At 43.9% G+C, this 26,829-nt stretch overlaps 1 protein-coding gene across 1 annotated transcript in view; it reads right to left on the bottom strand.

Annotated features, from left to right (window-relative positions):
- Positions 1-114: 114 nt before the first annotated feature.
- The window catches only part of LAMC1 (laminin subunit gamma 1), a 106,267-nt gene continuing 79,552 nt past the window's right edge, over positions 115-26,829 (bottom strand). The window contains exons 12-28 of the mRNA XM_059673654.1: positions 26,200-26,421; positions 25,903-26,091; positions 20,867-21,112; positions 20,211-20,364; positions 19,499-19,641; positions 18,340-18,518; positions 16,984-17,140; positions 15,222-15,427; positions 14,429-14,508; positions 12,759-12,896; positions 12,066-12,210; positions 10,655-10,804; positions 10,305-10,419; positions 8,285-8,484; positions 7,129-7,287; positions 4,661-4,760; positions 115-3,122 (exon numbers count right to left, since the gene is read on the bottom strand). Of these exons, the coding sequence (XP_059529637.1) occupies positions 2,866-3,122; positions 4,661-4,760; positions 7,129-7,287; positions 8,285-8,484; positions 10,305-10,419; positions 10,655-10,804; positions 12,066-12,210; positions 12,759-12,896; positions 14,429-14,508; positions 15,222-15,427; positions 16,984-17,140; positions 18,340-18,518; positions 19,499-19,641; positions 20,211-20,364; positions 20,867-21,112; positions 25,903-26,091; positions 26,200-26,421 (2,840 nt within the window). The 3' untranslated portion in view covers positions 115-2,865. The remainder of the gene's footprint in view (positions 3,123-4,660; positions 4,761-7,128; positions 7,288-8,284; positions 8,485-10,304; positions 10,420-10,654; positions 10,805-12,065; positions 12,211-12,758; positions 12,897-14,428; positions 14,509-15,221; positions 15,428-16,983; positions 17,141-18,339; positions 18,519-19,498; positions 19,642-20,210; positions 20,365-20,866; positions 21,113-25,902; positions 26,092-26,199; positions 26,422-26,829) is intronic.

A 26,829-nucleotide genomic window follows, 5' to 3' on the forward strand; every position in this document is an offset into this window, starting at 1 on the left:
AAAATTTACACACACACACACACACAGGGTTGTTCTTATGAAAATAAGTAAACACCTTTTAACACATCTCATGCTCCCCACCCCCCCGCCGCCGTACTCAAGACGCACCAAATATGAAGGGTTACAAATATTCAGATTTTATTATAAATAAAATACTGGTTTTTTAAAACATAAAAATTGCCAAGTGTTGCATTTTATTCACCATCCTGGAGAGCAAGACTGTAGAAATGAAGGCAAACAGCTCAGGTGAAGGCACATGTAAAAGGGCCACACTTGGAATTAAAAACAGAATCCCAGGGAGCAGCTGTCTCTGCCCCTGTGACACCCAGCATTCCGCAGCAGCCACCCTGTCGATTGTACTAAATTGTAAAATACAGATAACTGGAACTATACAATGAAACAATGGCTATATTGCAGGGGTGTAGTCAAGGTATCGTCTTATAAAGAACTTTCATTTAAAAAATAAAATTCTGCTTACAAATATACCACACAGATGAAGGAGAAAAGAAAAAGCCAACAACAACAGAATCAAAATCTTTTACCGGGGCCCAAGACTCACTGGAGTGACCCTGACCGAGAGGCTGGATGGAAAACTACCCTGGCAGTCTATCTCAGGCCTCTTCCTGCAACCTTGACCGCAATGTCTATTAGGAAACCGCCACTTTGCCAGAGGAACTAGCTAGGAAACACTGCTGTGACAACTTGGCAAGGAGGAGCCATGGGTCCTGGGAGAGCAGGAGAGAAGCAAGAGTGAAGGCTTAGGGGTGTGCCACGTGAAGCCACCTCTGGTCGCAAGGGGAGATGGGAAGGGGCAGAACTGAGCTAGGCGGCTCTCCCACTCTATCTGGAGCGCCTCCCTGACGCGCTCTCGGGAATTACGCCATCTCTCCTAAGACTGACCCATCCAGCTCCAACCATTGCAGAACGGGCATCTCTAGCTCACTCCTGGCTAGAGCCACACCAATGTTGAAGATACCCTTCTGCAAAATGTCCCCACCCCACCATCCCCTGGCAGCCTGGCTTTCCTGCTCTGGAGCAGGCGTTAAGAGCAACACTGTGCTGCCGTTTAGGATCACCAGGGCTGCAGTGGAGCAGGGGGCGAGGGACTGGGATGCTGGCTGCGGCTGGAGGAAAGCAGGCTGATGTTCGTGTGAGAGAACGGGCATGCTGCAAACACAAGGCAAAGAGCAAAGGGATGGAACAGGTCCAATCCGGAGGACTGCGGATGGAAGGGGCGGAGGTAATCAGACACATTGTGCCCTGGATGAGAAGTGGAGAGAAGTGAACAGACAGTGCCACTTTAGAAAGAGGACCAAGTATATTTACATAAATTCCTTATTCTATAATCATGATAAACAACAAAAAAAAACATTCACACAAAAATATAAATTTTGAAATAATTAATAGCACCAGTGTGTCAGATAATAGTTTCTTTCCCCCCCCGCTACGCAAAGTACAAAGTTGCATAGTGTTAAAGGCTATATATGAATCTCAAAGGCAGGTTGGTAGGAGGAAGGGGGCGTGTGGCAGGGAATTGTCACACTGTGATCTTAAAAGAAAACCACAGAGCTGAGGATCAAAAGTCGAGAAGCCCACTAGGAAACTCCACGTAAGGGTCTTCCCTCCACACTTAGAGGGAAGGGTTGGAGTGGGTTTAAAATCACAAAGTGCAGGAACTAGATGGTGTTGGCAGCTGTAGGAACTACTGAGGGCAAGTTATTTGCCACCTGGATTTGGCAAACACGTGTTTTGAGGGATTCTAGACGATGGGAACGTCAGGGAGAAAAAAAAAATGAGGCTAAGGATCAAATATGTCATCTCTTCCCAATGGAAGGAAAATGGATACATGGGATCCTGACAGTAAAAACTGACCTAAGTTTTATCCCTTCGCTAGAAAAGACTGGGGCTTGTTTTTCTTTCGTTTTGTCAAGTTCTTAGGGACCAACTGTTTTCTGCCAGATAACAACACTAGTTCCCATACCAACACACTAACACAAAGCTCTAAGAATCAGATTTGGGGGAAAAAATAACAACTTTAGTGGTTATCATATCCCTATTTCTTCTGCATAAATGCCATTGACAGGAATATCAAAAGATGTCTAGTGGCAAGTACAAGCTGCCCATCCGGACTGAAATGATCAGCTGCCCAAGGATCTGAAGAATGTTTATCTTCCTAGTCAATTGTTAACAGAGGAGAAGATGTTCGGCCCCACGTTCTCCCGACACTGTCGTGAACATCCTTACCCGGGGATGGCTCAGTGTCAAAGTAGCTAAAGCAAGTGGTGATGGCTCTCGACCTTCTAAGGGACCAAAACCTTTGGCACAGGAGGTTTCGTTACTTTTGCTTACAAGGAGGAGGGTCAGGAGACGTGGAAGCGTTTTCTTTAGCTATAGGCTGGCTATACTGGCCATCACAACGCTACAATGAGCAGCCAAACTTTTCCTTCATAGAAACAAGAGGACTGGGGCGGAGGAGGTTCTGTTGGCACCGGTGAGAAAGGGAGGGTGACTTGCCCAGCCCCGGCCCGCAAGGGTTCCCACGAAGTGCGCACGCCACTGGAGGAGGCCACTGCGAGAGGACACGTCCTTGCGCGACTCAGAAGGGAAAGTGTGGGTCAGGGAGCACCGTTAAGTGGAAGAGAGACTCTGTTAGATAAAACCCTTGGTTCCCGATTCGCGATGTTTCGTTTGCTTCTCTTTAAACTTTGTGACTTTTCCTGGGTCAAAAGGACAGCGGTGGCGAGCAGCAGAGAAGTGGGGGTCTGAAAATGTCATCTTTGTGTGGAGGCACGCCCCGGCCTCCCAGTGGCTCCCGGCGGCCGGAGGACTGCCTGCCTGCCTGCCTGCCAGCCCTGAGGGAAGGCACTAGGGCTTTTCGATGGACGGGGTGTTGAAGCAGCCGGAGGGTAAGGCCTTCCTGATATCTTCCAGGTTGTGGATGTCCTTCATGATCTCCTCGATGTCCCTGTTGTAGTCCAGGATGGCGGCCTCCTGCTTCCTGGCTTCGTTCTCCAGGTCGGACACTTTCCTGTCTAGATCGCTGACTTTCATTTCGTCTTTGGCTTTGTTCAGGGTGCCTTCAATCTCGTTGAGCTTGTTCAAGTCCACGGTTTCCAGCTGCCCTGTAGAGTCCGAGAGGACCCAGAAGAGAACAGACGTGTTCAGAAAGGATTATGCCTTCACTCCACAAGTCCCACCCTGGCCTTTTCACAGAGCCCCGCAGCTGCCACTGCGAAAAGGCGGCCTGCGTACGGGACTTGTCCCTGTCGCGCAAGGGCATCCGCAAGGCAAGCCGAGAACCCCGCCGACCCAACCCGGCAGGAAGGGGGAGAACGTATACTGAATACTGACCGGGCTGGATGGATTTTCTGAGAAAATGGTTTTTGTGAAATGTTTCCTAAGTGCCCAGCCTTGGGACCTTAAACCTTGCTGTGGTTTTGAAGGTCATCTGATGGTATTTGATACTTTTTCCACGTAACCTGTGTGTCATTTCAGTGCCATCTAATATACACAAACCCCTATGGGCTAGAACCCTAAGCCTCAGCGCTGAGGTTCCAGGGAAGCTGAGCTGGTTCTGGGAGTCATGTCCTGCTCTCAGGAGTCAGACACTATGAGGAGCGCTGTGAGAAATGGCCAGGGCTGACATGATGACATCATTTCGGCAAAGCTTCACTTTAAAACCAGCAAGAAAGAGGGGTTCTTTGGAAAGGAACTATTTCCATAACAAATGAAAGCAGACTTCCACACAAAAGTCAGCACTTCAGACATGCTGTACTTGATTAACTGCTCAAAAGGCCATGTGACATCAGGGATTCTCAGATGTCAAGTTGCCCAAGTTTGCACAGCTTCCGGGCAACAAAGCAAAGATTCCGACCCAAGTCCGACGAACTTTAAAATCCAGCTCTTTCTTCCACAAAAATCGACCTCTTTTAGCTAACTTTCATTTTCAAACCCATCTGCTAGCACATCGTTTATTATTCTTGACATTTGAGACAGATAAAAAATATACCCCCACCCCACCCCCCCAAAAAACACTGCCTAAACTTTAAAGGCTAGGAAATGAATGGAATGCCTTGTACAGAGCTGCCGACTACAGTTTCCCACTTTATGATGAAGGCCAGTGACAAAGGGGATCTGTCTTATAGGAAGCCTGCTCTCTATCAAGTTGGATGAAGAGTGGTCTCCAGTATATTTCCTTGAAAATAATCAAGCCTTTTTTCCTTTTGACATGTAAGCGTCACCTCATCAGATTATCCTTCAATCGGCAAAGGAAGAGAATTCCAGGCAGTGGCGTCACAACCAGTCGAAAGTGTTCTTTTATCGCATCACTGAAATCCTCTAAAGACACTGCCAGCAGGATGAGCTAAGGATAAGCACTGTGCGACTGGATCCTAAACCTCAATCGTAAATGAGCCACCCCTGCTGGCAACACGTCTCCAAACTTCTGTTGAGTCCTGGGACCACGGTCAGACTCAATGCCTAGTCAGGTTCTATGGAAGGACCTTGTACGTACTAACTGGATTAATACAACCAAAAGTCCAGATTCAGTTCACACAATATTCGCATCATGTATCATCTCTGTTTTTGAATCAGCTACATCAGAGCCCAAGAACAGTATAAAGAATCCGGAGATTCTCTAAAGGACGCGTTGGCTACTCACCCAGCTGTTCCAAGAGGTTGTTAATAAGGTTGAGGAGGCTGGAGACGGAGTTCTTGGCCTTTCTGGCATTGATCTCGGCTTCCTGAGCAGCCTGAGAGGCCTGTGGGGGGAAAGGATAAATGATACACCTGTCCTGACAGTATGTTTTCATCTGCTTGAAGCACTTCTTCCCCAGTGAGCCAACTAATCTAATTTTCCTAACTCACAAAACCTCAATCTCTCACTGTAGGGCGTTTTTTGTTTTTTTGGGGGGGCGGGGGCAGGCAGGACCATCTTCATGTTGAGGATGTTGCTATTTTTAATACATATAAGAGTCACAAATAGGCGCTCAGTATACCTACACTAACTGTGTTTGTATTTTAAAGATCAACACGATCTCCTTTTCTCACTCTCTCACTCAAAAACACATGGAGTTGTATTCATAATAAAATCCATCAGGCAGAAACAAGTTATTTTTAAAGAATGATCACAAAAACTACATTTTTAGATCCAAAAACATGTCCTTCAGGACACTCTTAGGAGCCTGATTATTAGAAATGTCCTATCTTCAGGAAACTTTCATAATCAAGTGCTATGGCTGTCTCCCCAACCTGCATGTATGCATGCGTGCGCGCACACACACACACACACACACACGCACGCTCGCACACACTGGGCCAAAACAATTTACATTTTAAAAATCAACCGAAGGTAAATATAATTGGGAAAATTCCAGGAAACCTGAATAAATACACTTGGGCATGAGTCACAGGAGACAGCCAGGGAAGAGGAAGTGTTCAAATATCAGAGCACAGATGCTCTCGGAAATAAATCTCTCAGGACACAAGCGAGCGGCTGTGAGCTCCCTGCCACATCATTGTTTTCTTAGTTTTGGGGTCAAAACAACATAAAATTTTTGCATAGAAACAATGTCAAAATTTTAAAAAGAAAAAAATAAAGCAAGGGGTAAAAACCTTCCCATTAATCACAAATCAATGATTAATCTCTGGAAATCACAGTCAGCCGTTCCTCCGGAGCCTTCGCATGCTGCTCTGTGCACGAAGGACCGAGCTGTGGCCGAGAGCAATGCTGCTGCCTGGGCCCTGCTGCCCCTTCTGGGAACAGCCATGAGCCTGCGCTCTTTTGGTTAAAAAAACAAACAAACCACCAAGTCACAATACTGGCCCAATGCTGGCCTTTCAGGATTGATAAAAATGTAGATGGGATAGTGTGTGTGACGGTGAGTTGTGCTCTTTAGACGTTATTTACCGAAAGGAACAACAACAAAAAATATATCTTCCTTTTACCCTTTGAATGGAGGTCACGGTTCGATTCCCAGTCAGGGCACATGCCTGAGTTGCAGGCTCGATTCCTAGTAGGGAGCGTGCAGGAGGCAGCTGATCAATGGTTCCCTCTCATCACTGATGTTTCTAGCTCTCTCTCCCCCTCACTCCCTCTCTGAAATCAATAAAAAAAATTTTTTTTTAAAGAGAAAAGAATACAGCCTCTTCTTCCAACTGGCTCTAAAACTAATGTTTCTACAACCAGATTACAGATGAAATCCGGATACTCTCATATGAGAAACACCTATTTTTACTAGATAGGAATTTCCAGTTGGGCCACACCTTGCTACGGAAAATGAAGACAACCTCCCCGCCCCCCCAAAAACCCCCACAAAAACCCATAAAAAAAAAGCATAATAAAACAGGGTGTTTGCATAGGGATGCTTCCTGTTATCACTTCCTAAACGTCTTCTCTACCTAGATGAACTGCCTAGTATTTCTCCTTCCCATCCCAAGGCAAACATGACCCACAGCGAAGGGCCTGTTTTTTAGCAGGACTGGAAGTGCACAACAAAATGAGTTCATGTCCATCATTCCTGTGATTGAGATCAGATGGAACTGGGAAGGAGTACTAGTATGTTCCCTGTGGCTTCATTAAAGTCTTTCAAAAGCAAAATACAGCATCACCCGTTTTTAGCTGGGCTATGCATTCACAAGTCAACTTGGTTACAAACGATGTTACCACACAAAAGGTGAACAATTAAATGGGATGCAAGTTTGGGATGGTTTGCCAGCTTCAAAAAATGTCCTTTTACACAAGAAGCGGGTCTCTGCCTCAAGGGAGCAAGTGCTGGGAGAACAACAGTAGGATGGAAATTGACTTTTCATTGCATCCTTTTTTGTTCCTTTTTTTAACTTTATACCCTCTATGAATTACCCATTCAAAAATATAAACACATACTGTGAAATACCCTAAAGCCTCAGATGTGCAAAACAATGTTTCGATTTTAACTGAGAGCAGCTTTGGAACAGGACAATTGTGCAACCACCTGGCAGAACATCCAAATTCTTGGTCTTCTATGTAAGTTACTAACCCAATTCCTGACTAGAAAACACAATGAAAAGCGGAAGTCCATATGAAAGAGACTCTTTTTTATGAAATACCCTTCCCTTTCTGCCCACGAGCACCTAGGTCAATGTGCTTACCATGCCCGCCATCATCATATCCTGGTCCGCGTCATCTTGTTTTTTCTTCAGCTCCTTTTCTGCTTCTTGTAGCTGTTTCAACATATTGTTCACCTCATTATCCAGGTCTGTCACTTCTGCAAAAGTCCTTTCAGCTTCTGCCTTGGTGCTGGTAGCATTCTAAGCACAAAATAAAGAATGGATTAAAAAAAAAAACCCAAAACCCCACCACATTAACCTGTCAAATGGCTCAAAAATACAATCCAGAAAGAACAGGGCAGTAGTTTATACTGGATGTTGACTTGCATATTGAGTTTCTCGTTTATTTTTTGTCTTCTACTATTCCCATTTTTAGTTGAGGTCACCGAGCTGGCAAATGCTGCACATTTTCATGGGGTACACTTTCCACCACATCATACTGATTAGATTCTTTCACTTGGATACATTTCAAATTCAAGGCTGGCCTTGTTCTACTTGGCAGTTCATCATAATGTACAAAAAGACCATAATCCCGAAACAGGAATATTTCATACAATTCAGTTAAGCGGAAACTGACTGTTCTAAAGGAACTAAAAATGTGTGTGATTCTCAAATATGTAATATTAGAGTCAGCACCAATCCTCCTAATAAAACAAGTAGATTGACCTGTAGGTAGGGAAAAAGCCAGCCGAACAATGAGTAGAAGAAGCCAGCAATGGCAGCTATAGGAATTCTAAACAGGTGGGGCTTAGGTATGGCCAATATGCTTGAATGAGCAGCTTCAAAGATGTATTGACTTGGCACTCTATACAAGATTGAAAAAAAATGTCAACGGTCCAGGTCAAAGAACTGTACTGATTGAGGAAGAGCCTCATTTTTTTATTTTTTTTTTTGTAGGAAGGGGCTCTATGGGTCCCTGAAGCCATCTACCTGCTCACAAACTCAGATCCTGCCACTGAGACAGTAGAAATTTTAGTCAAAGACCCTTTCCACGGTTCTCCTTCCTAGATCAGCGGAGTTGCCTATTCTACTGCCTAGTAAAAAAAAAAAAAAAAAAATGACAAGGTTAGCTTAAGATCATTTTACTGAGGTCAAGGGAAAATTTACCAGGGCTCTTGAGGGTTCTGGAAAGAAAGAGGAAAATAACTCAAGAAACACATGAGCGAAGACTTTGTTTCGAGAAGAGGCACACACACACCTGCTGGACAGCGCTGGCGATCCTCTCCGCCTCGTGGGCCTTGTTCTTAGCCTCCGTGGCGTCTGCCGCCGCATTGCCCAAGGCCAGCTGCGCCTCCCTCGTCTTTTCATTGGCTTCAAATATGGTCTGGTTGATGGCGGGGATTCTCCTTAGCGCCTCCTCTGCAGCAGTCTTGTTATCATTCACTCGCTTATCGAAGTCTAAATAAAACAAGTTCAAGGAATGCATTTGAACTAGACACTCAACAAACCAAAGGGAAGCTTCCAGGGAGCTGAGACTGGGTTTTATGTTACAAACAATGAGAGTCGGGGGAGAAAATGATAGCAGCATGGACTGAAATCTCAGAAGAACAAAGCGCACAGTTCTATGGGCGGGAGAGTCAGAGGAATGAACATCTAGCTCCAGAAGGCAAATTCTTACCCGAGAAGTGTACTTTCAGGCAGAGTGCTAGGCACGCCATCACTACCACCTCAACCCGTACTAAAAACTGCGGTTTCCTTGTGTTCACGATGTGCTAGGTGCTGAGTGAAGAGCTTTATTGTGTCTGTGATGCGGGCATTGTGCCATGTTTATATGTGAGAAAACTGAGGGTTGAAGAGATAGGTAATTTCCCCAAAGGTTCACAGTGAGACGGGGATTGGCGATTCAAACTCAACCCCACTGACACTGGGACCCTACAGTCAACCATCCTTGTGTCAAGCATTAGTATTCACAGAGCCTGTGGCTGCTTTATCAGAGACAAATCCAGGACCACACAGTGCATTCAGAACATTTCTTTTTTTTTTTAATTTGGGCGAGAAAAGAAAACACAAATATTGAGATGCAACTGGCAGAGAAAATTAAAGATCATCTCCATTTTCCAAGAGAGATCAGCTAAATAGGCTTATCTAGGTTAAGTAAGTTAGCCTACCAAAAAGTTCCCTTTCCCCCCATACTGAAGGATGCAGGAGTGAGATGACATGAGCTCTGATTTTTTTCTTTGAAATACTTCAGAAAAAAAGTAAAGTGGGCCCTAGCTAGATGGCTCAGCTGGAGCATTGTCCTGTACACCAGAAAGGTTTCAGGTTCGATTCCTTGTCAGGGCACATATCTAGGTTGTGGGTTTGATCACCGGTTGGGGTGCATACAGGAGGTAACCAATCGGTATTTCTCATATTGATGTTTCTCTCTCTTTCCCCAGAAAATAAATAAAAAGATATCCTGGGTAAGGATTAAAAAGTTGGATATTGGGGGATGAATTAAGTGCAGTGAAAATCATAACTGTTGAATCTGGATGACAGTATACGGAATTTATTCTACTACAATAGTTTCCCCCTTATCTGTGATTTTGCTTTCCACAGTTTCGGTTATCTGCTGTTAATCACAGTCCAAAAATATTAAATAGGGAATTCTATAAACAAACAACTCCTAAGTTTTTCCCAGCCAGCGTGGCTCAGTGGTTGAGCTTTGACCCAGGAACCAAGAGATCACTGGTTCAATTCCTGGTCAGGGCACATGCCCACGTTGCAGGCTTGATCCCAAGTAGAGACTATGCAGGAAGCAGCCGACTGATGATGTTTCTATATCATCAATGTTTCTATCTCTCTATCCCTCTCCCTTCCTCTCTCTCTAAAAATCAATAAAAACATATTTAAAAAAAAAGAAATTCCAAACCATTCCGATGTGAATCATCACTTTATCCAACCTAGGGTATCGTGCAGTATGTGGAATACAGGAAGATATTTTAAGAGAGACCACATTCTTTTTAGTACAGTATATTGTTGTAATTGCCCTATTTTATTAGTAGTTACTATTGTTAATTGCCTACTGTGCCTAATTTATAAATCAAACTTTATCACAGGTATATATATCTAGGGTTTGGTACTATCTGTAGTTTCAGGCATCCATGGGGGGTCTTGAAATATATCTCTCACAGATAAGTGGGATCACTATTATTTTTCAAAGAATCTCATGGTTAACATTTAAAAAAGAGAAGCACACAAATTGCCCCTGTGGCCCTTGTTATCTGGCCCTTTCGTACCTTTCAGGTTGTTGAGAATGTCATTGGCTTCTTGTAAGGTATTTCGTCCCCGTTTGGCAGCTTCTTCTGCAAGAGCCTTGGCAGCATCAGCTCGGGCTAGGAGCTGGTCGGCGGTCTGCAAGCACAGGGCTGATCAGAGGCCAAACCAGGCCAGGCGAACCCCCTCTCTCCTAACAGGTCAGGCACGGCCAGGCAGCCACGCTGAGACGCGCTGGCACCCAGCAGGCCCTGCTCTGAGAACGCCGTGCTTTGCTGCCTCTGCTACTGTGGTGACATTACAGACACGGCTTGCACTTGGACGGTTTCAGATTTTGCCCCGAGGAATGGAGCAACCTGCCAATCAAACCGACCTGCTGTTCGACCTTGCCGCCCTCCAGAAGTTTCTTCACTTCGAATTCCTTCCCTCTCATGTCGTCTCTGAGGTCCTCATAATCTTTTAACTTCTGGTCAATCAGACGGTCCAGATCCTCAGCTTCCTTCTTTATCTTATTGGCCTCATTCTGTGAGAAGCAAGTAAGACCATTCCGTTTTATATCAAACAAACGGATGTAGAGGCAGGCTTAGCTACTCTATAATACTTAATAGGTATTCTTAAAAGAACAGCATAGGTCAAGATATGGACCTTATTTTAAAATCGAGGTACACTTTACATGTGGTCAAATGCACAATGCTTAGTTTGATGAATCTAGATAAATATATTTACCTATAACACCCCAATCAGGATACAGAATATTTCCACCCCAGGAAATTCCCTGTATCTCTTTCCAGTCAATTCCACACCCATCTTTCCAAAAATGCAGCTGCCACCAGTCTGATTTTTAGTATCATTGATTAGTTTTGCCTATTCTCAAATTTCACAGATGTGTAATGATACAGTATACTCATGTCTGAAAAGACCTAAACCTTTACGGTAAAAACAAAGTCAATGCTGTGGATGTAAGAAGTGTAACTTATAATAAATTTTAAGTTTTAACATATATATATATATATATATATATATATATATGTGTATATATATATATAATTTACCCAGAGCCTGGAATGAGGATTTATGATTAGAGTACAGATGAAATAAAATACTACAACCAATTCCAAAATATTTTACCTGACCTTGAGCATCTTGATGTAATTTCTTCATTTAAACCATTCTATTTCTCTCTCGTTCTCAACCAGTTAGTGCCTGGGAGTGACGGTCTAGGTCAGTGATGGCGAACCTTTTGAGCTCGGCGTGTCAGCATTTTGAAAAACCCTAATTTAACTCCGGTGCCGTGTCACATATAGAAATTTTTTGATATTTGCAACCATAGTAAAACAAAGACTTATATTTTTGATATTTATTTTATATATTTAAATTCCATTTAACAAAGAAAAATCAACCAAAAAAATGAGTTCGCGTGTCACCTCTGACACGCGTGTCACAGGTTCGCCATCACTGGCCTAGGTGTATACTGCTTTAATTAATCCAAACATGTTATAATTTAGACTTATATTAAAGACTTGGGAGTGGCTATTCATATCACTAAAGTAGTCTTTGCTATTTAATGTTTATAATCACAGGATTCTTTACCTCAATCAGTTCTACTATGTATCTAAAAGAGAACTCGCCTTAGCGGTGAGTCCGTGGGTGTATAGTTGTGGGCTGGTCAGAATAGCTCTTACCCTGACTCTGTGTGTGCAGGGAGGAGGGGAGGAGGAGGGGGAGGCGAGTGAGTGACACAGTGACAACCAAAGCCCTGTGCGTACAGGTTGTCAATCCCATACCTCCAGGGCTCCTGAGTCCACAGGTGACAGCTGGGACACGCTGGCATAGATCTCCACAGCTTTCTCACCGGCCCTTTTGGCCTCCTCATGCACTCGGGCCGCTTGCTTCTCTAGATCCTGGGAGATGTTCTTCGCTTGCTCATACCTAAGGGACAAGAGATGGGATTTCGTGAAAAATTCAGATGCTTTTGGCATCTTAATATTAAACGGATTTATTTCCGTTTAAATCACTATGAGGGTATTTCCAAAATCTCAAAGAAAATGCCGCCTTAAACTGCTATTGTTTAATACCAACACAGCTGAAGTTTACATTTCATCTCATCAATTCTATACATAGCCTTTGGTTTACCTTATACTTTCTCATAGCGACACTTTTTAAATATTTATAACTCAAGTGTATTTTCTCTCTGTTATGATTCTTTTCCTCTTCTGTTTTCATTTCTGCAGAGTTTTAAGTATCATGGCTAGTCTTATCATTTTCTGCAGTTACAGTAATTGGACCAAATAATATCTCCATGGCTCTACATCCCCAGCTCTAATTAATTATGGGACCAGGTGAAAAGCAGGATAAGCACAAGAAACCTTAGTGCATGAACGCATACCCTGAATCCGCCAGCATCTGATTTTCCATTGAACTGGTGTTACTTACAAGAACACCTGAATGGCTATAAGCCACTTTTAGATTTCACTCACTTCCTATTAAGCTCCTCAATCTCAAATGCTGTTTGATTTTCTCCTGCCAGTGTCCTCAAAAGCAGATTATACGCCTCAGTTGATGTGTCATTGGCTGTCTGGGCCACCCGGACAATGTCATCAGCTTCTTGTTTATGGCTGTATAACAGAAGAAAAAACAAACCATGAAACAGAGTCATCTGATGGGGAAAGCAGTGGAAATTAGGGAATGCTTACCTTATTGCACATAATAATGTATATATGCATCTACAAATATTAGAAAGTCTTATACATTTGGAAATTTGTAATCATTTTAGTGGGCCTGAGTTTACAAGTAGCATTCTGTAATCTGAGAAAATGACATTTTCCAAGAAAATTAATGATATAAAATGTATAGGAACAAATGTTTATATTTCTTCAAAAAGTTACCTACAATTACTTAAGAGTGATTCATATATAAAACCATGTCTGGTGGCAAGAACGCCTGTATCTACTCATAAACACTAATGCCAGACCTACTTTGGTTCATTTACTACACAGTCTTGAAATAGCTTTGACTATTCAGATTTCGTACAAGCAACCCCATTACTGGCCAAGAAAAGCAACTCAACACCAAATGGCAAGGAACACATCAACAGGCTCCCCAGCCAAATAAATGCATTTTAGATGGGTAACCGCTAAGGTATTCTTCTTCAGCTCTAAAACTTCGTATTGCACTGCAATGTCCCACTGCAGTATGTAGCCATTCATTTTGGTATGGTAAACTTTCCTTCAAAATTCATGTATGAAGTACACTGGAATTAACTGATCTCCAAGACCTGATGTTCTTGGGAGCTTTCCATACTGTTTTCAGCTGTCTTCTTTTAATCAGAAAATCCAGCTATGAGACCAGGAATGCTCTATGAACTAAAGGACACAGCTCACACATTCACATTCACAAGTAACAGAAAGAGAGCACATGTTTCAGCAAAATGCCAATGTAACTGCTCTGGACACTGAGGATAAAATTCCAACCTCAGGCTTACTTAAGCAGCCATGAGGTGGGCAGCTGTTCTGCAATGCATTCAACAAACATTTATTGAGTGCTTACTGTATGCCACACGTTGTTTTAGGCATTGGGGACTTCAGCAGTATATAAAACACAAAAATGCCTGCCCTACTGAGCATACATTCCAGCAATTTTATTTAAAAAAAATTTTTTTAACTTGATGCCCTCTACAATTTAAAGTCTTCTTAAGACATTACATTACACTTAATTTAAAAAAAAAAAATTCAGGAATGAAATGGTCTGTTTTCTTTGGCTGATTTTCAAACGTACTATGGCTTAGTAAATGGTTTTTCCTGAAGCTTGAAAATTAAACATTTTTGTTAAAAATAACTAAATTCTGCTGCGCTTCTCAGTAATCTATTAACTTTAAGCTTTTGAAATTAAACATCTAAAAATGTTATTTTTTTCAGATGTGCAAACATAATTTCCCTTCAAGCCATCATACTCTAATATCCAAAGTAAATATTCTAATTTCAAAGAAAAGGAAGAAAAGAGTACATGTAGCCGATAACATTCCAGAAAAGAGAGCCAAAGTTGCGAGGGAGGGTGATGTGGAAAGAGCTTGCGGGTGTAGGATGCGGGCACACGCCCACACCACAAGAAAAGCCACAACTTCACCACGGAACAGGGGTCTGGCCATTACCGTTCCGCAAGCCTCCGCGCCTCTTCCGCCAAAAGGGTCATGTTGTTCGGGTCCCCAGTGGACTCTGGCTGAGTGATTGACTGAAGAAGAAATAAACAAAGCACTGACTTAAAAGGACTGAATTATTTAATTTTAATAAAGCAGGTGTCAAAACTAAATTTTTAAAAAATGTGTTTTCATGGATTTCTGAGAGAGGAAAGGAGAGAGAGAGAGAGAGAGAGAGAGAGAGAGAGAGAGAGAGAGAGAGAGAGAGAGAAACATCAATGAGAGAGAATCATTTGATCAGCTGCCTCCTGCACACCTCCCTACTGGGGATAGAGCCAGCAACCTGGGCATGTGCCCTTGACCAGGAATTGAACCATGACCTCCTGGTTCATGGGTCCATGCTCAACCACTGAGCCATACCGGCCAGGCAAAACTAAATTGTTATTAGTGTCATTTAGCAAAAAAAAATGCCTCTTTCTAATTTCAGAGCTCTTCAATAGTAGCCTCCTTGATTGTAGGAATTACTTCTAGGTTCAGGAAAGGATAAAACAAACTACAATTGCCTGGAGCCATAAAAAAGAACAAAGCTAGAGAAAGGACCCAGATGTAGCTTTGGTTCTGATCCAGTTCCTGGTAACTGTTTCATGACTACTATGAGCAACGTGGTTTCCTTGCTCCATGTTCAGAGACAAAAAGACACAGGAGTCACGTTAGCTGAAGGAGTGAACGCTCCACCGACTGTAACAGACCTGCTCCAAATTACCAAGGGATGCCCCCACCCCCACCTCAGAGCAGCACAACCACTCACCACGTTGGCAACAGCGGCCTTTGCTTTCTCAAGTTCCTTGGACGCAATTTCAATCAACTGCTCTGTGCTTTCCACCCGGGCACGCGCTTGCTCAGCCAAGTTGCCAGTCTCTTCAACGGTATTCCGGATATTCTGTAAACGGCTAATTTGGCTGGATAAGGAGTTATTCACTCTCTGGAGGCGATCCATCAAATTCTGGTCCACATCTGCAATGGCGTTGCGGAAGAAGGTGCATGGATTACTGGACGGGTCAGGGGGACACGTCACCTCACATGGGATCCGAGGCACTCGTGATCCTTACTCGTCCAGACACAGCAGCTTTCTGACGAGTTTCCCTACCGGCAGAGCCAGTCCTGTGCCCAGTGACATTCGTCACAGTGTCTGTCTGTCCCACTGACTCTGAGGTCCTCTTTCTCACTCATCACTATATCCCCCGTCTCAGTGTGCGGCCACGACTTAAAATGTTACAACCAAAACAACCAAAAAACACCTCACGTGGACATACGCTCTTGACATCTCGTTTTCTTTTTCTTAAAAATTTACCTCACAGAACAGATTCTGGATTCTCATATGCAATTGACCCAGCCAAAAGCAGATGCATCCAATTACTTCCTTCTCTACACCAATACTTTTTATCGAGTCAAAATTCCAGATATTAGAGATAGTGACAACAAGAAATAAGCAATCTGCTGAGTTTTTGTTGACCTGAACTCTAAGACTTCTCTAACGCCACGTGGAAACAAATTCATACACCCAACAGGGAAGTCCACCATGGCAGTCCCAGGTGTGATCATGTTGACGCGCATTTCCTGTGAGTGCCTGTGAACCGGGCATCTCAGAGATGGAGCGCCCCAAAGCAGAGTGGCCTCAGCCGGAGGGTGAGCACCTTACTCATCTTTTCATCATTGTTGTTGAGCACAATGCTTGGGATACTACAGGCACTCAACACGTGTAGAGAAGAACCGGTCCAAATGTAGGAAAGAGCTAATTCAGAGTAAGAAGTAAACATCTAAAGTGACTTAAAAAGCAAGTAAATTATTTAAAATAACATCTTTTTTTTTTTTACATCTTTTACTTTCAAAGTTTCAAAAACTGTTTCTTGTAAAGTCAACAAAGTATCTATTCAACTGTTTTCTTAATCTTAAATCAACCCCTTTTCTGCCTGTCACCAGTCTCATCAGATGATATACATAGAACTGGTCTACCGAATTGGGAATGATATTAAAGATGCACATAATATGTAAAATACATACTTTTATATATACTAGCACATATGCTTGCTAATTACACAGAAAATTTCCCACATAGACACTAATTTCCAATCTTTGCTTTTGTAAATACTAAGTGTTATACATTCAGTATCTGTTTAGCCAACACCTGACGCCCATAACTTTTCCTCACAAGAGTCCTTTCTAAGAAAATAATAAAGCTGTGCCTAACATAAGCTCTTACTCACTAGGATGATAGAAAATCAATGCTACAATTTTCTACTTAAAATAACGCACACCTTTAATGCTTTTTAAAGAAACTATTTAGAACACTTTGTAATGAAAAAAATTTATAAAACAGAATTTTAACGTCTAATCCTTCTTGATGTGCTTGGAGAATGTTTTATGTGTACTTAAACCATTAAGTTGACAGGTTCTTGTACGACTACAAGTAGTTTAAAAATAGAGAAAGAATTTTATAAAACCATACAGATTCACCTTGAATTGAGACTGGCTTGCCTCACGGAAGTTACCCCCTGTTGGGTCCTGCGTACCTTTGACATCCTGAGCCTCACGAAGGAGGTCCATCACCTCTCTCTCTGCTTCCTTCAGTCGATCCTCGAAGGCTTGATCCGGCACCACCTCACCCCCAGTCCCAAGGTTTGCCATCAGAGTCTCTAATTCCTGAAGTTTCACTCGATGATCAGCAACCTAAATATAATGAAGGGAGAAGAGGAAAAGGTAGGACATACAGGTATTCCAGAACTCAACTGTACTTCCTGCAGGAATACAACTCAGAGAGCATTCTATAACAAGTAGGTCCAGACACTCCACGCATGCCCATTCCATTGACTTTTTATTTGTATTTAATTAATAAACACAAATTTTATTTTTCACTTACAGTTTACACTCAATATTATTTTGTATTAGTTTCAGGTGTACAGTCTCCCGGTATTTCCAGTACCCACTTGGCACCATATAGTACAATGTTATCGACTCTATTCCTAGGCTGTTCTTCACTCCTTTGACTTTAAACACTATGGGCTGAGGATTCTCCAGTTCCACCTCTCCCTTGCCCTTTAGATTACCTTCCTGACATCTCCACTTGGCTCTCCAATAGGTATCTCAACTTAACATCCAAAATTATACTCTCGATTTTTTCCTCTTAAATCTGTTCTGAGTCATCTCAATAAATAATGCCTCCAGCTACCTTAAGCAAAATATCCGACATCCAACCCGACCCTTCTCTTTCCCAATGCCTGCCCGCTCTACTGACCTACCCCACAAACATACATGTTTATCCACTTCAATCTAGGCTTCCCCTTGGCCATCCTTCTTCACGTAGCAGTCAGAGCGGTCTTAGAAGATGAGTCGGCTTTCCTAGCTTAAAACTCTTCGGTACATTCCCATTTGATCTGGTATAGAATCTAAATTTCTTACCCTGGTCAACATGTGCGACATCAACCGTCTCTACCTACCTCTCCAGACTTATTACAAACTGCTCCCTCTTCATTCGGTGGGTTCCAGGCACCTCCCAGTATTGAGGCTTTGGTACCCGTGTTCCCTCTGCCTGGATCAGCCTACCCTCCACTTGCTTGCTCCTTGTTATCCTTAAGATCTCACCTGAAGTGAATTTCCTTCAAGAGGCCTTGGATAAAGTAGCTCCCCCAGATTTTCTGTTTGTTTTGGGCCCCAATTCTTTTAGGCACTTATCTCAGTTAAGATTTCTTTATTTAATGTTAATAATTTATCTCCCAACGGGAGTCTGAGTCTTTGAGAGCAGGCACTGTGTCTACCTTGTCCACCATTTTTTCTCTAGAGCTCAATGCACAGGGATAGGCCATTCAACATCTGCACTGTGAATGAATGAATGAATGAATGAATGAATGAGTGCGCTGTTGGCAGCTCACCTTATCCTTCACCAGCCGGTAACATGCTGGACATTCCTGGCAGCCAGGCCAAGACCGATTGTAGAAATAGTTCTCTTCACATTGGTCACAGCGATTTCCCACAAAGCCTTCTCTGCATTCACAGCGACCATCGTCTTTGCACTGGAGTGAAAGAGACCCCTCAGGGTGGCAGTCACAGGCTGCAGAATAAAAGCAAAAAAAGGACAGAATAAGGAAAAGAAGGAAGAGTGCGTTTTCTCTGAACACAGGCTACCAATAAACTGATTGTAGTATCATGACAAGTAGACTTTTTTTTTTTTAAAACAGGCTGACGTAGGATTTAAATGGTGAAGTCTGCTTAGTTGAGAATACAGACATTTTTGTGCCAACAATAAATTTTAAAGTAAAATGTACATCCTTTGGAGGGTGACACGTTTCATGTCATTTAGTAATTACAGAAATTAGTCTATTCAACTGATCAGGGCCCTTTCCGTGCACTTGGAGAAGTCATCTCCCCGCTGTTTAATATTTCTCTCACTAAGGAGCTAGAAAACCCAAACGCTAATGCTTATATTATATTATATTATTTGCTGGTCTGTTTACTCACTTTGTTCTCTGAGCAGAAAGTCAATGACTTATGCTACATTCCACAGGAGAAATGAAGGAATTCGGCAAGCAAAACCCACACTGTTCTGAGGCCTAATTCCAGGCAAGTGTTTATGCCAGGGAGCAGCAGCTGTTTACATGTAACTGCACCAAAAGCGCCCCAAGGGTGGGAAGCAACTGCAGCCAGCAAGTCAACAAACATGTTCTGAGCAGACTCCCTCTCCGTTTCATCATCTGCACTAAGAATGTGATCAATGACATGTTTTACTGGGCACAGTGGGACACTCGGTAACCACAGGGAGGCTTTTCTTTGGAAAAATAGAAGACCAGCAGAAGGATCAGGAACATGATAAAAGAAGACATAAAGAAGGTGGCTGCAGAAACCAGAGAGGCTCTCAACCCCCAGAGTTTGAGAAAAGGATAATATTCACGGAATAAAGCATCGATGATGATTTAGGGACGGCCCTGGCTGTGAGCTGTCGGGGAGACGGGGGCTGTCGGAGTTCTTTCTGGACGTGCGGTCCCAGCTAGGATTAGGGGAGACTGAGAGTTCTATGCCATCGACGCCCCTTACGTTTGCAGCCTTCGGGTCCAAAGCCAAAGTGGTTGACCTCACAGCGCTCGCAGTGCTGACCGGTGATGCCCGGCTGGCACTCACACTGGCCAGTGCGGATGTCACACTGTCCGTTGGTGGAACCCAAAGCATGGCAGTCACACCTGAAATGAATACAGGACATTTCTCAGGTGAAAAAATAACACACAGAACAGACTTGAAGCAAACTTCTTTTTCCCCCTTTCAGCATAAAACTGATATAATTTGTAACAGAAAACAGAATGTTGAGGACTACTGAGCCTCTGAGGTTCAAGTAATTTTCAGGAGTTCTATTCGGAACCTCATTTCCTAAGCCAGCACACAACCACTGTTATTCCACCACTAAACCCACTGCCTGTGGCTCTCCGACCTGGGGCCTCCTAGGCCCTGACCAGGAGTTTTGAAAACAAGAATTCCCCAACTGCCTCTCTGCAGGTCTGAGTCTAAACATCTCCGAAAGGACCTTGCCATTTGTGTATTTTTAAAATGCTGCTCAGGTGAGGCTGCCCCAGCCGGGGCCACGGCATCTCGCCTTTCCCCCCATTAGCTTCATTACAGCTCTCCAGTACTGCCTCCCGCGTCAGGCACTCGAGTAACTCCTGAACAAAGTCAAGCCCACGACAACTCGTGAACATTCATCTCTTCCGATGAAAAGAGCAAAGATCACTTCTACCAAAGGCCCCTGACGCCTCACCGCTGGCAGCCCTGCCCGCTGTGCAGGTTGTAGAATCCAGGTTCGCAAGCTCCACAGTCCCGGCCGGTGACGTGGGGCAGACAGTCGCACTGGCCGGTCACGGGGCTGCAGCCGCTCTGCTGCCGCGAGGTCCCGTAGGGGTTGCAATCGCAGGCTAAGGCGGGAAGAGAAAGAGACGGCAGAAGAGTCAACTCACCCAAGAGAAACACAAAAATGCAAACTTTACAAATAGACTCTTTAGGTGTGTGTTGTCCAGTGCAGGAGCCACCGGCCACCTGTGGCTGTCGAGCACTTGAAATGTAGCTGCTCTGAACTGAGATGCTGGAAATGTGGAATACACACTGGATTCCGAAGACTTGGTGTGGGGGAAAAGCATACATTTCCATAGTGTATTATTACTGGTTACTTGTTGAAATGATAACATATGTTAGCTATATTAGGTTACATAAACTATATTACTAAAATTAATTTCACCTGTTTCTCTTTATTTGGATGTCTCTACTAGGAAAATGTAAGTTACGTAAGTGATGCGTAGCTATTTCTATTGAGCGGTGCAGCTTCAGACCAAACAACTATAAATATTTAAAGAGACCGACCACACAGTGAGCTCTCAAAATGAGTACAATTGGGACAGCATCTGGCCGATGGCTGATCACCTTTGCATTTGTCTGCCGGATTGGGAGCCAGCGGATTTCCAAAAAAGCCGTCTTTGCACCGGTCACAGTAGAAGCCGGCGGTGTTGTAGATGCACTTCAGGCACTCTCCCGTCAGGCGATTGCAATTTCCAACGGCGTTGGGATCGATGTTGGCGTTGCACTGGCACAGCCGGCAAAGCCTCACGGGGCCGTGTGTCCCCTGAGGGTCTCCAAAGTAGCCATCATCGCAGAGCTCACATCTCTTACCTGTGCACGACACAATCGGATGTTAAGAAAGAAAGGCCTTAGGTGTTTCCGGTGCTACTGGTTATGAAGAGTCTGCTTACAAATTACCCTGGTGACAAACAGCCGAGTGTAACCACTGATTGGGAGGCAACATGGTGCAGTGGAAGTGGCACGGGCCTAGGAGAGCAGAGGACCTGGGCTGCGGTCCTGGCACTGTGACCGTGGGCACCTCTCCAGTTCCTCACCAGAGTGTAGCACCTGGTTTGCCTACTTCAGCTCAACTGTCCTGAGGATTACCTGAAATCATACACTGAACGTGCTTTGTAGGTGAGCCGGGCTCAGGGTTTATTAACCTCTCCATTCTCAAGGGCTGGCACATTCATATGTTTGCTTTGTTGATGATATTAAGAGAAATGAAAAGTGACTGTTGATACCATAAGCCTCCTATACCACAGGGTGAGTAGGATCATTCTCTTAAAAAAAAAAAAAAAGGCTAATCTTTGAGCAGCATCAACTAGCACAGAAACTGAGCATCTTACAAGGGAATCTGGAGATCATTTGCCACCCACTTCTATCATAGCTAAGGGATCAGAGAGAGAGGTTAAATTACTTGCCCACAACCAAACAGCTGATAGGTAGGGAGAGAGACGGAGCTACAATTCAGGGCTCTTCCTACCACACTAAACTCATGACTCTGTGAAGCAGGGAGAGATGACAGTGATGTGGACCAGGGTGGCGGCGGCAGAAGTGAAACATGGTTAGATTTAGGTAGAGCCAGTAATACTTGCTGGCTGACTGCGTCTGGGAATCAAGGATATGCCTAGGATTTTAGCCTGAGCAACGAGGTGGGAGGTAGTATTTTTACTGAGATGACCAAGATTGGGGAGGGAACAGGGTTGATAATAGGAAGAAGAAATCAAAGATTTAGCGTGGATTTGCTTAAATTTGAGATTCCTTTGGCCATCTGAACCAAGACCACAGAAGAAAAGAATCAGCAGATTCAAATTAGCAAGACCTGAAGAGAATTTAGTAAAGATACTATCTACCCAGGTATGGGCAGAGTATAGGGAAACCACAGGAGAGTGTAGCACCTGGGACAGTAACCATGGGGTTGATGGGCTCCATAACCTGGTCTTCAGGCGTGGATGGAGGGAGTGGTTACCGGAACCTAATATAATTTCTAACTTTACTAGAAAGAGCTGTTTGGAGAAGGCTGCCAGTAGCTGAGAACTATGATTAAGGTCACCAAACCATGAGGATCCTACAGAGAAAGAGCCTCAGAACAAATACTCCATATTCACCAGGGAGGCTGCCATTCGATGTGGTGCATGCAGGGCTTGTGAGAGTAGAGACAGATGAAGAGCGGAGGAGGAGGAGCATATGGAGGGCTTTCAGCCACCACCCACGGGGAGATGGTAAATAGGTAGCCGGTGCTCAGGGCAGCAAGGTCAGGGCTGAAGAGACAGATTTTGCAGCTGTAACAGAGCGGCTTTGAATCCTAAAGACGGGGTCTACTCACCCGAGGGGAGACTATAAAATTGACATCAAAGCCCCAGGCTGAGAGTCAGAAGTGATCAAAGGAGACCCAGGAGAAGAGAGGTAGGAGGAAACTGAGGAGAGGGAAGTGTCCAAAAAGGCAAGAGGAGAAAATGTTTGGAGCAAAGTGAACAGTCAACAGTGACCAGTGTTGCTGATCCCCGGCCAGAGGAGGACTGACCAGTGCAGGTGGCTAACGGAGACCACTGACAAGGCGAACAGAACAGAAAATGTGGCTGGGCTCGGGCAGGAGGGGAAGAAACAGGATGCTGAGAGGAGAGGTAGCTGGGGGCCTTCTGGTCTCTGATACACATAGTTGCCAGACCCTCACCTGAAATCCTTGTCCAGATGAGCTTGAAGACAGCATTTCAGTTCTGCTTTTTTATTAGATAATTTAGCTATTCTAGATGGGATCCACATTTAAAATGTTTTGCAACCTGTTTTGAATAAAACTTAACTTAAAAAATCTGGTGGAAAACCTAAAACTGAACTACATGGTAGCCCATGGAAAGCTCTCACTCCAAAATACCCTCTAGCAGCTACAGTTCATCTACCCTTTGTCTTAATTTTTTTTAATATAGTTTATTGATTTCTTACAGAGAGGAAGGGAGAGAGATAGAGAGCTAGAAACATCGATGAGAGAGAAACATCGATCAGCTGCCTCCTGCACATCTCCCACTGGGGATGTGCCCGCAACCAAGGCACATGCCCTTGACCGGAATTGAACCTGGGACCTTTCAGTCCGCAGGCCGACGCTCTATCCACTGAGCCAAACCGGTTACAGCCTACCCATTTTGTCTTAGAGTCTAGGATGCAGGTTCAAATCCTGGCTGTACTATTTACACAGTGTTGGACAGGTTATATGCCTTTTTTAGCCTTAGTTTTCCTTATCATCCCTCCCAGCAATGGGAGAGGTGTCCTTCTTTCTTTCCTTTACCACAAGTGTGCATCCCACCGTCTTAACTAACCACACTGTATTAAAATTATCTCTGCTTCCCTTCATACTTTTAGCCCCTGAAGAGTAGGAACCATCCATTAATCATTTTTATATTCCCAATGCCATGCACTCAAAAACTGGTTGAAAAAAGACTATTATTATTAATTTATCTCAAAAGATTGTTTTAAAAATTAAATGTGAATGCAAACCACGTTAGGATCTCAGTGATTATCAAGAGTTATTTATATTTAATAGTGTCCTAAATGAATTGCATCTTACCTTGTATCTGCAATCTCTATTCATTTATTCAATAATTATTTGCATTCATTCAACAAACACACATTTTGAATGCTATATTCTGAGTGTTAGGGATACAAAAGTGAATAAAATAGATAAAGGTCCCTGCTCTCATGGAGCTTAAAGTGGGGGTGGAGGAGTAGAGGGGAAGATAGACAATAAACAAATGAATAAACATGAAAATATCAAATGATTAAAGAATGCTATGGGAAAAAAAAGTAAAGAAGGATAAAGGAATAGAGTGAGAGCATTTTTACAGGGGCTAAGCTGTTTTCCAGTGACATCTACACCCTAATGAACATCCTCAGGAACTGCTATAGATCATTCCCTTCAAGCCAGGTGGTAACTAATGAGACAAATATACTTCCCAAGCTTTGTGCGAGAAACACCTGACTAGAGGCCAACATGTTTATAACATTTCACAAGATCTCTTATTTTATACTCCATTTCTCCATTAAAGCATCCCAAACTGTCTTAATCCACCATTGGTATCCTTTAGTATAGACATGAGGACAACTCCACTATGTTTAACTGTTTCGTTTTTGCAATTGCCATCTACCCAGTGAAACAACAAAATGAGTTAAGGGGCTCTACCATCAAACGTTATATTAAGTACATCTAAGAGTAGATACTATACATGGGATACTTGCTAGATCCTATGGCCACAGTGTAAAAGGCACTAAGCACCTGGGGTAGGAGGGCAGGGAGGTTCCATTGGAAAGCCTTCCTGGGAAAGTGCTGTTTCAACCCCACCTCCCAGATGAGACAGGCGTTGGCCAGGAAAAGGGAGGTTTGGGTAGGAGAGGGTGGGGTGAGCACTCTAAAGGAGAACAGCAGACGCCGGCCAAAGAGTCCGGCACATCTGAGCGACGACGAGAGCCCAGGAGGACTGGAGCAGAGCGCGGGAGTGGGTGATGGGGAATGAGAATGGGAAGTCTGTTTGCGTGAGACTCTGTTGGGTCACTGATTTTTTTAAAAAGCAGGAAAGAGTCAAAAATATAAAGTTCTACGCTAATTTCCACTCCTTATTTTCCCAACTATCTTAGGCAAATGATCGCATCTCTGTGTTGCAATGCCCTGGTGCTCGGGGAGGGGTCAGTGCAGCAGGGAGGGAGATGGGGTGTTTGGATGCTTCCCAATGATTAAAGAATGTTTTGATGAAACACAAGAGATACAGATGATTAGCTCAGTGTTCTGGTCTCCCACTTATTTTTATGCTCTGTAGCAATGTCTTTGGAACAAAAGGCTTGTAATGGAGTCCAAGGCTTGTAATGGAGTCCTGGCCAGAACCTCTCTGTTACGTGGAGGCCGAAGTCAATGTGAGAAAAGAAACGATCGCCAGTGAGCCTCGGTCTCCTTCGGCAACCAGCCTGGGTGGGCAGTTCCTTGAGTAGCTAGGAAAGACCTAGTTTTATGTTTTCATCAGAAAGAAAGAAACTCAGAGAATGGGAATACTGGCCTATCCAAAGCTATAAAAAAATGAACATGTTTTCCCAATAAATGTGATGGGCTCTGATACTCTGAAAGAACAATTTGGAGCAGGGATATAAAACAATTGTTTTAATTACCACTTTATCTCAAGAAGCCCTGGATAATGGCCCCATAAACTAAAAACCAAGTTGTTTTGGTTTTCATCTTATGTGGGGGAGTACACTATAGCGATCATCATCTTTGGAGCCAGAACACCTGGGCTGAAATTCTAGCTCCTCCAATGACGAGCCTGCAGGCTTGGTCATGTAACCTAGTGTCTCCGTGCCTCAGTTTCCTTAGCTGGAACATGGGATGATAGCAGAGCCTACCTCATAGGGTTCTGAGGATTAATGGGGCAGGAAAGTACCAGGCCATGAATACGTTAGCTATTGTAAGTATCTGATACGCATTTTATAAGTCTATCATCAATCTGTTTCCTACAAAATGTTGTCTACTAGGAAAACTGTAATCATTGAGCCGGACAAAAATAATCCAGACACTTCCAAAGCCCTTCTTCTCACAGAGTTTCTAAAGGACGGACACTGTGATTCGGGGGAGAGAGCAGACTCACCGGTGGTACCGGTAGGACAGTTGGTGCACACCACCTCCTGTGTTGTAGGGACAACAGCACAACTTGAGCCCCCAGGACACGGGCAGGGCTGGCAATCAGAGGAGGTGCCCGCGGTTGGATCTCCATAGTACCCGTCACTGCACTTCTCACAGTTGGGGCCGGCTGTGTTGTCTCTGCAGTTACAAACACCTATTTGGAGAGCGGGTGTGAGAAACAGACAAAGGAGACAGTGAGGATTTCCTACCCATCTGCTAAGGGGGACTTAGGTCGAGCAGCCCCCAAAGAGCATCCGCTCACCTGTCTCAGGGTCACAGGTCTCACTGTGTCCATTGCAGGTACAAAGCACACATGGACTATATGGCCCGAGACTCGGGGTTTCTCTTCTGTAGCCCGAGATGCAGATCTCACAAAACTGCCCTCCGTATCCCACAGGGCAGGTGCAGGTCTCCACCCAAGTTGCAGGGACCCCTGGGCCAGGACGAGCAGTAGCCAAGGTGACATCATCCAAATATCCAGCACCTGTGTGGGGTGTGGGAAAGAGAATCACTGAACTGGCTTCCATTTTGCAAAAGCTCAAGAGAAGTCAGTAACATTAAAAGGTAACCAAAGCCAAACTCCCAGACAAGCAACCATCAGTTTAATTCATTTACTGGAGAAGATAAGTAGACAATAGCATTTAGAATAATCATGTGGTAGCTGGTGCTGTGTCTGGGATACAGCAAACTTATTTTTAAACACACACTGAGACTGGTGGCTCTTACAGTTCTCCCAATCACCAATATAAAAAATGAAAAGCACTGGACCATAATCCAGAGCAGGAAGAGAGAAGAGCAAGACTATGGAGGACAAGAAGATTTTAGGTCTGCAGTCAGCAAGCAGTGTTTTTATTCTCCTGTGACAAAAGCAGGTACTGATTGTAGAGTTCAA

The sequence above is a fragment of the Myotis daubentonii genome, chromosome 18, assembly GCF_963259705.1.
Source record: "Myotis daubentonii chromosome 18, mMyoDau2.1, whole genome shotgun sequence".
NCBI classification, from domain to species: Eukaryota; Metazoa; Chordata; class Mammalia; order Chiroptera; family Vespertilionidae; genus Myotis; species Myotis daubentonii.